This window comes from Trifolium pratense, linkage group LG1 (genome assembly GCF_020283565.1).
Source record: "Trifolium pratense cultivar HEN17-A07 linkage group LG1, ARS_RC_1.1, whole genome shotgun sequence".
Taxonomy (NCBI): domain Eukaryota; kingdom Viridiplantae; phylum Streptophyta; class Magnoliopsida; order Fabales; family Fabaceae; genus Trifolium; species Trifolium pratense.
The window spans coordinates 44,462,286-44,474,545 of NC_060059.1; the positions used below are offsets into that span (position 1 = coordinate 44,462,286).

At 34.8% G+C, this 12,260-nt stretch overlaps 1 protein-coding gene across 1 annotated transcript; it reads left to right on the top strand.

Annotated features, from left to right (window-relative positions):
* Positions 1 to 2,676: 2,676 nt before the first annotated feature.
* On the top strand, positions 2,677 to 4,494 carry LOC123913849 (protein CANDIDATE G-PROTEIN COUPLED RECEPTOR 7-like). Its single transcript, XM_045964741.1, has one exon. It carries the CDS (start codon positions 2,852 to 2,854, stop codon positions 4,172 to 4,174), a length of 1,323 nt encoding a protein of 440 aa, XP_045820697.1. The 5' UTR covers positions 2,677 to 2,851; the 3' UTR covers positions 4,175 to 4,494.
* Positions 4,495 to 12,260: the final 7,766 nt, after the last annotated feature.

Sequence of the window (12,260 nt, forward strand, 5' to 3'; positions counted from 1 at the left end):
TCGAGACTCTTTAAAGTCAAACAGTCTCTCGTCAACTCGAGAGAGTGACATGGATACAATAGAGACAATATGAGACCATGCTATCAAACTCTGGCGAATCGTGCCTTGTTGAAAATCCAAAATAACCCATAACCAATCGAAAGTCAAATTGAGGGATGGTCAATCAACGGGAATGGGCACCACGAACATAGTAATCCCAACAAAACCAGTTAACCCATTAGTACGACTATCACCGTCAACACGGAGTATCTAGGCACTAAGCCCTTTCGAACTTTACGAGCCCAAATCAGTCTTGAAGGATCCAGATCGTGGGAAGCAATGGTAAAAAAACAAAACAACGCACAAAGATTGGATCGAAAGGCATATTTCCCTCCGACTAATGAATACAAACACTCAAAAATTTCCACCGTTCGATCAAAGGTTTATTATCGATGCTTTGTCTTCTTATAGGGTGCAACACAAAATAATTCTAATGCAATTTTAGATCGTGACCACCATTACGAAAACAAATGTGAGACTTAGAAACATCCCGTGTTGAGGAAGAGATCTACCACCACCCTCGACCGGTAGTTGTTAAACTCTCCATTTACCCAATTGCTCTCACTGATGTTCAACATGTGGCAGTTAAAATTTTGAATGGTCCAGATTAATTAAAAGTTTAAAATTTAGTATTTGGCTATTTGCACACACGTTTTGTCTCTTCCTCTCGCTGCTCCCTTCGTCTCCTTAGTTCTCACCGCCGCTTCTCAGTCTTTCTCTCGCCACCGCCCCTCACCGTCCTCCCTCCCTAAACTCTTGTTGATGTTCTTGTTCTCTCTTTGCTTCGCTGATGGTGTCACGAGTGAACCGCACTGTACTGCCACCGTCGCCGCCGTCATCTCAGGAGCCAATCCAATGTTGCTGCTGCTACTGTTTTTTGTCCACTTTGTTCTTGCAATAAAAGAATGAGATTGAAATAAATTAATTTTGTTTTGCTTGTTTTTACTGTGTATCATCCAAAATGGTAACATAGTTTGTGTAAGTGTTGTGGAAATGATGGATCTTCTCCATCAATCAAGTGTTGTGTATGGAAGAGCATTGTTGCCGGCCAGAGAGGGAGAGGGCAGCGCCGGCGGAGACAAAAAGAAGGAGCGGTGAAGACTGAAGATGATGGAACAACGAAAGAAGAGAAGACGTCATACATTACACTGATTTTAACTGATTTGTAAACTTTTAATCTCGACCGTTCAAAATGTTAACTGCCACAGGTTGCACATCAGTGAGAGCAATTGGGTAAATGGAGAGTTTAACAAAAACAAATGGAGGTAACCCGAAATCGTGATGAACCACTTCATTGGTATATGTCAAAAAGAAGAACACCCCTCTCCTTTTATAAATTATTATTATAGCAATTCCTCAACCTGGAGTAACCTTTTTCTAACATTCCTCACCCTTTTCCAACATTCATCCCTTTTTGATAATATAGTGATTTCAATCGTTTAACCTGAACGATTTTCAAATTGTTTGATTAACATTCCGATTGATTGATCCTTCAATTTATTAATACACCACATAATATTCCAATTGTTTGTTCTTGGAGTAACAATTTTTAAATTGAACGCAGTCCAACAACAATTGTGTGACCGTTAGATGGCAATTGGTTTGTTGATTGTTGGTAAAATTATCAAAGGTATCATTATCGATACATTTGTTTGATTTTTATATTTTTTTTTATGAACATTTGTATAATAATCATGTGAAAAATTATGAATGGTTGTGCAAAAATTTCAATTAATTAATTTTTTTTTATAATAAAAAATCAGAATCCATTATAGTCAATAAAGTAATTGAAATCCTAAAAATCTCGGTCATAAATCCATCAGTCTCATACAATCCATTTTTTTACTTCGCAAGGATCAAGATCAAATTCACCTTGATTCTCTTTCTAATGGAAAAAGAAATACCTCCTCTTTTTGTAAGTGATGATCGCGTAAAACATCCATTTTTTAATTTCAAGACTTTTGCTACAAAAGAAACGGGGAAATCCAAATTAGAAAATCCTAACCGTATTTTTTTTAAAAAAAAAAAAGTCTTAAAAGTCAATACAATCCTTCAAAATCCGTAAAATTTTCAGGATTTTTTTTGTTGTTAAAATTGTCTATCAAAATCTCAATCCAATACACCTCAAATCTATATCTTAGTTAAACTCTTATATTACTAACTGGAATTAAAAAAGTAATAGATTTATTCCATCTAAAGTAAACAAAGATACCAAATGAAAAAACAACAAATATTTGACCCGCAAAATCTCGCAATGGTAACAACATATACATATTTCGGCTCTTGCATTATTATAAATAAATAAATACTTTAACGTCATAAAAAACAAATAATCTTGACTATTAAGCGTTTCTCATGAACTCCATGAATTTATTACTGAGTCAACTTATTATCTCTGAAAAAGGGATTAAGACAAACTATATACATTAATTAATTTTCAACCTCATTTAATTTGAGTGATCATAGTTCGTGTTTAATTACATTCTCTTCAATGAAATGATTGTAAAAATGTTTGGTGTGTTTAGCAAATATGAATAGTATCAAACAACTCACAACTATTGGGCCACAAAACCATAACACAAAATTGGGCCTAAATTGGCCCTCAAATTCTTTTCGCCAATCAACACGCTTTGCAGCGTCACAACCACGACGTCGTTTTATAAACACCAAATTCTGGCTTCACATCTCAATCATCAACAGATTCAACACTCTGAACCTTCGACAATACGCTAACAACATCCATAGAGAAGAGAAGAAGAAGAAGGGGAAAAAAAAAAAACTGTTTCACTCAAATCGATTCTTCATTCCAAAAATGGCCAAAACGGTGATCACCACCGTCGTTTCACTAATCACAATTCTCTTCCTCGCAACAACACCACCATCAACGGCTGAGATCAAATCTCTCACCATAACCTCCGATACCCGACCCATGATCTTATTCGAAAAATTCGGGTTCACACACTCCGGCCACGTCCGGATCGCAGTATCGGAAGTCTCAGTCGCCGCCGGCGCATCACAACCCGATCCATCTAGTCTCGGTTTCTTCCTGTTAAACGAAGAATCGCTTCTTCAAGTTCTAATTGAGATCCAACAAAACCCTAGCTTCTGCGTTCTCAATTCACATTACATCACGACTCTATTCACTTTCCGTGATCTTTCACCACCTCCAACTGCATCGTTTAACCGTTCTTATCCTGTTACCTATCCGAATGAGTTCAGTCTCTTCTTCGCTAATTGTGTGCCGGAAACCTCCGTTTCCATGGCGGTTCGCACCGAGCTTTTCAACCTTGATGCCGATAAATCCCGTGATTATCTATCCGCCGGTCAAACTCAGCTTCCTACTCTGTTTTTCCTCTTCTCCATCGTTTACTTAGGTTTCCTCGGTGTCTGGTTCTATGTCTGTTACAACAACAAACGCTCCGTTCACCGGATCCATCTTCTCATGGCGGCTCTTCTCCTCATGAAAGCTCTTAATCTCATTTGCGCCGCCGAGGATAAGCACTATGTCAAGATCACAGGAACTCCTCACGGTTGGGATGTTCTTTTCTACATTTTCCAGTTCATTCGTGTTGTGTTGCTTTTCACCGTCATTGTATTGATCGGTACCGGATGGTCGTTCTTGAAGCCATTTCTGCAGGAAAGAGAGAAGAAGGTTCTCATGGTTGTTATTCCTCTTCAGGTTTTGGCAAATCTAGCTTCTGTTATAATCGGCGAAACTGGTCCTTTTATCAAGGATTGGGTTACTTGGAACCAGGTTTTCTTACTTGTTGATATCATTTGTTGTTGTGCAATCATTTTTCCTATTGTATGGTCAATTAAATCGCTTAGGGAAACATCCAAGACCGATGGAAAAGCTGCTAGGAATCTCGCCAAGCTAACCCTTTTTAGGCAATTCTATATTGTTGTTATTGGTTACCTTTATTTCACTCGCATTGTTGTTTTTGCTCTCAAAACCATCACTGCTTATAAGTATAGGTGGGTTAGTAATCTTGCTGAGGAGGGTGCTAGTCTTGCCTTTTACATTGTCATGTTTTACATGTTTATGCCTGTGGAGAAGAATGAGTATTTTGTGCTTGATGACGAGGAAGAAGAAGCCGCTGAGATTGCTCTCAGGGAAGAAGAGTTCGAGCTTTGAGAGAATGCATTTAGCTCAACCGTGGATATTAGGTTCGCAATTCGCCTGTAACTGCAAGTGCAACTACATTTGTGGTTCATGTTTACTGTGCTGTCAGTGCATTGCTGTTCCTCCTTTTTACTTCCTTGACCCCTCTTTATTTTTTAACATTCTATTTTACGGTTAGAGATGTTGGAATACTGCCTGTATGTTTTTAGATTTTATTTTATTTTTTTTGTTTGGAATGCTCATATTGTACTGTGCCGAATAGAAAATGTTTGTTAATGTTTGTACTCAAAATCAAATGCTGCTTTCACTATAGGCGATGATTTTTCATTTAAGTTATTATCTTACATTTTTGTTACTTATTGTTATTCCTTGAATTTTCCATATTCACATTCTTCTTGATTTTATTGTTTACAAGTGCAATGTAGGTAATCAATTTTACATACATTCTCTCAGAATCCACATTCCACACCTTGCATACTCTTTCTAATTTTTGTTTTCATTTGATAGTTTAACGGAAGTGTGCAATCACGACTTGCTCTTTTCTATAACAAGAGACTTCCCTGTCATAATTCATATTGCTGATTGATTCTTAGTTTTCAGTTTTCATTTTCCAAGGTCATTGATATTTTGTCAGTGTAATATGGTTTCATTTGAATAACATGTTAAAATTTATTTAGAGCAAGTTAAGTGTGCAACTGAACAGATTACCAAATGGCTCACCAAAGGCTTTCCTCATGCCCCACTTAGTTACTAAAAAAAGAAAACTTGTTGCATAACAAGGCTTGACTCCAACTATTTACTTGTTGCAGTGAGCCAGGTTGGTTTTTTCTGCATTTATCTTTTATATTGAACAATATGAATTTCATGGCCATGGAGTGATTTTAGGTTTGTATGAGAGTTTCTAATCTTAGGTAAGTGAATGTTCAGGAAGAAAAAGAGTGAAGTTCTAGAAATTAGTTGATGTAAGTCAGAAGTGTATGATTTTCAAAAAAGTGCAATACATGTTATATCCGATGGAATTTGCCCATGGTTGTTTATTACCACATAGTTTTGTTTGAAATTTGCTGTCTAACTGATGGTATGACTTCTGTTTAGGCTTGCAATCATTTTACCTAGAGGAAATAATTCTTGCTTGCTTAATGGAAAGCTGTGAAACATCCTATCCTTGTAAAAAATTGTTCAAGTGAATCCAATTATAGTTAGATGATGTGTGCCTTCAGTAGTGTGGAAGGCATTCAATTGTGAATTTGCAAATTAGCCTGCTCTTACCCAAATACTATACAGATGGTTAGTGAAGATCTTAGGTTCTGGACTGATTAGACAACAAAAAAATTGATATGGTAATTACTACATGACAGCTGAACTAATTTGATTGTAATCTTGACCATCTTTGATGTTGAGCTTTTGTGAGTCAGTAATCAGGATAGTTATTTGATGGGTCTTGCACGTGCATATTTTGTAAAACAATCTATTCAGTTAAGTGGCTAGTCCCAGATTCTGAATGGTGATCCATTTTTTATCTGTCTAGAATTGGGGATGTGATTTCATATCAGGGAATTGATTATTGATGGATAGGTAGGGAAAATCTGACTTGATCTGAACCATTGTCATTCCTTGTGATGTATCAAAATAATGAAGGTTTTTGTATCAAAAAAATAAAATAATGAAGGTTTAATTACTGTGTCATTCTCTCACGTATCAGAGAACTTCTAAAAAGTTTCAATACAGCAGCAGTAGTATTAGAACGTTAGTCGTTAATGCCTTATTTCCTACATTTTATTTCATGTGATGATTAGCCCGATTATTTGAATGTGATTCATATGCGTTTCGAAGATGTATTATTTATGAATTGTGATTCGGAAGTTTTGTTGCTCACGGTTGAGATTGACTTGATTATTATCATTGATCAATTCGTCCATGCAAGTTCGCAAGTTTTTGGTTTTCGTCCCGGTATCTTTTTTTGTTTTAAAATAATTCTTGAATGTGTAAATCCTTTTGGTTTTAGTCTCTAATGTTAAGTGGCGTTTCAAAAATGATGACGTGGCAAATAGAGGATGACGTGGCAACATGTGACATGACAAACGAGGATGGTGTGTCAATGATAATATCCAGTCATCCACTTAGAGGAACCAGATCGAAAAATAAAATTGCAGAGAGCGACAAAAAAAAACAAAATTAAACCCAAAAACATATTTTTCTTCTTTTTTTTTCTCTAAACTCATAAATTGATTCCATTTTCTCTGAACCCATAAAATGCAAAACATGTTTTAATTGATTTGAGAGATTCAAAAGAATAAAAGGAATAAAAACAAGTTATTTTTTCTTAAAAGTTTGAAATTTTTGGTTGACATTTGAGGATATAATAGAACTCAAATTTTACAATATATAAAGTTGTTTGATTAAAAATTCATGTCAAATTTTGAAGATGGTGATTAGTAAATTAATATGGTCTTTTCATTAAATCAAAATAAATGGTATATCAGAAAACTCAATTTTCTATTGGTTAAAAAGTTTTATGAAATTTTAGGTTGGGGAGAAGAAAGAAGAAGAAAATATTGTTTTAGTACGTTCAATACAAATTTCTGGATGTAGAGAAATATGAGTCCATTTTTGGGTTTAGAGAAAAAAGAAGAAAAATATGTTTTTGGGTTTAATTTTGTTTTTTTGGTTTTGGTCCCTCTCTACAATTTTATTTTTGAATTTGGTCCTCTAAGTGAAAGATTGGGCATCATTATTGACACATCATCCTCGTTTGTCACATCACACATTGCCACGTCGACCTTTGTTTGCCACATCATCATTTTTGTAACGGCACTTAATGTTAGGAACTAAAACCAAATGAATTTGTACATTATGGGACTATTTTAAAACAAAAAAAAGATACATGGATGAAAAACAAAAACTCACGAACTTATAAGGACGAATTGATCATTTAAACCATTATTATATTATGGTAATATAAGTATTTCAAAACAATATTACCACTAATTAGCAATTATATTGAAACAAATTCAGTCACAGGAAATTGTTGCAAACTGAATTTTGAAAAGCGTTTCAGAATTTTAAGAGAACAATCGTAGTGTTGGATTGATTTATAGAATTGGGCTATTATGTCTCATGAGCTTAACTTAATTGGTGGGAACATTGCATTATCTTAAGGTGGAATTTGTCACTAAGCTACATCACATGACAAAAAAAAATGAATTGGGCTATTATTGTTTTTGTTACTATCACTTGGTATCTTTTCTAACTAATTAGTAGTATTGAGAATTTCTTTTGCCACCGTACCCATTTTCTCACACGCCTTACGAATTTACCAAAATACCACAAACACACGCTACCAATTTTTTTTTATAACATCCGCTACTTATGTAACATATGTCATATTTAAAATTTATCATTTTTATAGCATCCGCTACGTAAGTAACAATTGGTTAGAGATAGGGGTGGCAAATCGAGCGGTCCACCTTGTTTAGGCTCGATCCATTTAAACGAGTCTAAAACTAAAGCAAGGCGGGGCGGGCCAACTTAGGCATTCAGGCTCAAAAGTCATTTAGTAACAAGTTGGCTGGTTGACGGGCTGGCCTAGCCCAAACGTTTTTTTTTAATTTTCTATTTATTTATAGATTCTATTTATAGATTTATTATGTAATTTACAATTTTTTTTATGAAAAAGTAATATTTTTCAACAACACATCATAATAGAAAATAACTTAAAAGATTAGCAAACCTAAATTATGTAGTAAATAGTAATAACTAAAAATTTAACATGAAACCAAATTGCTTCATGTAAACTATTATTAATGGACATCTTGGTCCAATTTGAATGCTCCCGGGTACATGAAATATCTAATAGAAGGCTAGGCGATGCCAAAGGTAACTAGGCCGACGAACTTCACCACGTACTCTGGGCTTACATAACAATGCCACACTCCATGGCGGAAGAAACTTCATTCAGGCTTACCTATGGGCTACGACACTGAAACAGTGATCCTTGCCGAACTTTGGATTACTAGAGGTCTTTTTCCTAGGAATTGAAAGTTAAAATGAAGTAAATTTAACAAAAAGCAATATAATTACTTGTGTGAGGCTTGGTGTGGCTATAGCCACACCAGCCTAGCCCAAATATTTTTTAAAAATAATAATAATAATATTTTATAATTAATTTTAAATTATTCTTTACACATATTCGTACAAATATTATGTAAATATTAGTTTAGAGTTAATTATTAATGACGGTAAGTCTCTCGATACATATTAGTTTAAATATTAGTTTATAGTCCACTATTAATTATTTCAATTCTTTGGTTATACATAGTGTATTATTTTAAGTTATATACTTTAATTGTCTAATAATCAACTTTAGCTTTGTTTGTCAAAAATACTTGAATTCGTAATATTGAGTAAAATTAACGATTGTGGCATATAAATATTTAATGACATAAAACAATAGGTTTAATATTTTCAAGTAAGAAGATATGAGTAAACTTGGAATAAAAATTAATAAGTTATAAGCTAATTGAATTAGTTTATCAAAATAAACTATAAGCTAGTAAAATTTTGGGTTTATATATTTTGATCCAAGTAGAATCTTGAGATGTATCAAACAATAGTAATATGTATGATTTCACATATATTCAATAATTTATAGTCGTTTCTTTTTTTCGAATAGAAATTTTGTGCTTTTCTAGATATAATATGTTAGTTTGTTAATTTTTTTTTGGAAAATGCTAAACAGTGCCCCCGGGGCACTGGTTAAGGATATCAAAATGGAAATTTTATCTTGGAAATTGTGAATTTAATACCTTAAAGATGTAAAAAGTTATTATCTCTCATCATTAATTTTATTCTTTCTTTCTTTTTTTAGTATGCTTAACTAGTGCCCCGGGGGCACTGTTTAGCATGACCCTTTTTTTTTTAATAGAAATTTTCTGAATTGTTGGTATTCTTTTTCTAGATACACATGTTGTATTAATAATAATTTTATATGTTGTTCGTTGTTTAACTGAGTTATTAAGATAACGATGAATTTTTTCAGTAACGCCTAAAAAATTTAGCCACACCAGCAATTAATGTCTGGGTCCGCCCCTGATCATGACACGTGTCTTTTAGGATTACCAAGACAACAATGAGAGTTAGTTTAGGATTACCCTCATCACCGTTAGTGTTTTAGAGTTAGTCTTACCTTATGTCCAATGTCTAATGGGATAACGTTTATATAATGAAACGGATGAGGGTAGAGACCTCTCATTGGACATAACTGAATGGTCGAACCCATCATGATTTATTCAGAAACAAGAACCAAATTATATAATTCATTGGACTGGGCAATGGGCTTAGAGGTAAAATCAAACTAGCCCAATTAACATGAGAAAGGAAACAGGCCCAAAACAATAAAACTCTAAACGTCCATTTGGCGAGATAAGGTCTAGGCGAGGTAAGCAATGACGGATGACGCCCCTAAGACGGATTCACCCACGATAACAAAATATCTTCACCCTTCCCTGCCTTAGCGATTAACTTGGGAATGAAGAAAACAACTCCTTGAAACTGCCATGGCTTGGAGACCAAGGTTTTATTCCTACTTCCACGCTGCATCACCGAAAAAGGCGCTGAAGACCGGATTTATAGGAACCCTAGCTTGGAGAAGAAGGCTTTAATGGTCTATAAATAGTTTCATATTTTCATCTGTAGGGAGATCGAATTCTGACGGATAAAACTCCCAGGGTTGTTGGGATTGAACTGAGTGTAATCACACCATTTGATCAATAATACAAACCCCCTTGTTTTTCACCAGAACATTTTGGCGCCCACCGTGGGGCTGCGGTAAAAATATTTGATCCCAGCCTACCACATCAAACTAGACAAAAATTAAACACAATCACTCTGGCTGCAGAATCGAAAATACAGAGTAAAACCGCGTTCACCGTCATCAATTCCTTTGGTTCATGCAATCTCTGTGGCGAGCAAACAATCATCTCCAACCCGGCGGAACGGTGACAATTACCTCATGTTCCTCTGTTCGCCGCCTTCCTCAAATTCGGAGTTTCAAAGATTTCATTCATCACCTAAGTCTCCAGGAAGAGCTGCGACACCGTTGTTGACAATCGCGATTGAAAGCACAAGTTACGGCAAGGACGACGAAAGTAGCAGCACAAACAACCACAAATTTCGTCTCTAACGAGCGGAATAGAGGAAAGTAAAAACTCAATCTACCTGTATGATGTCGCCGTCGGTGCTGGTTTGCTATATTCATATTTATCTTTTGCTCCTTTCTAATTATCAAAAGCATGGCAATTGCTAATTAGTTATCGCCGTCAACTTAATTTGGTCAATTATAATATCTGTTGTTAATTGAAGTATTCTATTTTGAAATTATCATAACACAAATTTCGGGTTATCTGTGGACAAAAGTTTGATTTAAGTCTAAAAATTTGAACTCAGTGGGTGAGTATATCCGCTGGGCCTACTAGTCAGTAAGACTTAGTCAATTTTAACTTAGTAGTGTGGATTCTTAGTGTCCCATTTAGTAGGAGTTAGTTTGTATAAATGCGTTGCTACTTTATTATGTGATAATCTTGTTACTGCAAGTCTGGTAAGGAGCCGCCTTTTTGTTATGGAACAAATTAGTTTTGAAAATAAAAGAACTACTTCCTTATAGGCGACGTGTTCTGCATCTGCCACTAACTAGTACCAAGTCTTACCCATTCATCCACTAGTACCCTAACATATATAGCAATTCGATATTGGAGCTAAACAATCAAATATTTGGTACCAGTGATGAGTGGAGAAACTCTATTTCAACTTATAGTATTAACCATACCAATCAAATTAAGTTAGTTTATCAAATTGTCAAGTAATATATTTATGTGTTTGTTTGACACTTGAGTTTTAAATTATTGCCACAGGTGATTAATATATATATATATATATATATATATATATGTTGGATAATTGAGTCTTCTTACTCTTTCATATTTCTTTCACAATTTTCCAATTGTTTTCATAAGCCATTTATTTAAGATATGATCTCAGACTTTAGGTCCAAATCACAGAAGCCAATCCATGTTCAATATGATCAAAATTGTTATGACTTATGTTTCATACACTAGTCTTAACCTGTCAGAATTTATTGTCTGAAAGGTAATGTAAAATTACATGCTTTTACAGTAAGCAATTTAGATTGTTTCAAATAACCATTCAAGAAGGGCATTGAAACAGAAAAGGTATCGTATTATAGTTACTTTGACTCAATATATATATGCTTGATTACAGATTATTGGTTTTGAAAAATAGCAAAGAATTAATTTATGCTACAACTAAATTTTACTGGATTAGTCAAATAAGTGAGTATCTCTATTTCCTCCCTACATTAGTCTGCCACCAAAGAAAAATACAAAGAATTGATATGCAAGATGTAGATAACTAATTAATTTTGTATTTCTAACTCTATTTTTTCATAACATTCCGTGTATTCTCCTTGCATGTGCAAAATATTTGGAGTACAACACTCTCCCAAGAGAAGGCAAAAACACAAGCAGTTGGTCATGAATACCATTCGGCGAGATAGAAGCCGCCAACTAATATTTCAGGTTGAAGCATATCCTGCGATAATTACCGCAATGGAACTCAGTCTCGCCACGCCAAAACATAATTGTTTTTCTTGCTAGGCGAGGAGCGCCGCAACAAACCGCCTATGGCAGTATTATTTTCGTTTGTTTTATTTTTCATATATTATTATTGTTGAACTTCTAATGTATCAAAGCTTATTTGCAGCAATCATGATTAAGTTGCGGGCTCTGAACCATAATGAAGCCAGCCGGCTCTAGACCAATAAAGACTAACCAGTGATGGAATAAAGATCAACTCATATGAAAGCTCTGAACCAAATGTAAGGTTGAGAGGCCTTGGCGTTACCTGTAAGTCTTACGAGTTGGGTACGTCAGAAAAAGAAAAATTAAACAAGGTTGCAAGACCTTGGCGTTACCTGTAAGTCTTACGAGTTGGGTACGTCAGAAAAAGAAAAATTAAACAAGGTTGCAAGGCCTTGGCGTTACCTGTAAGTCTTACGAGTTGGGTACGTCAGAAAAAGAAAAAT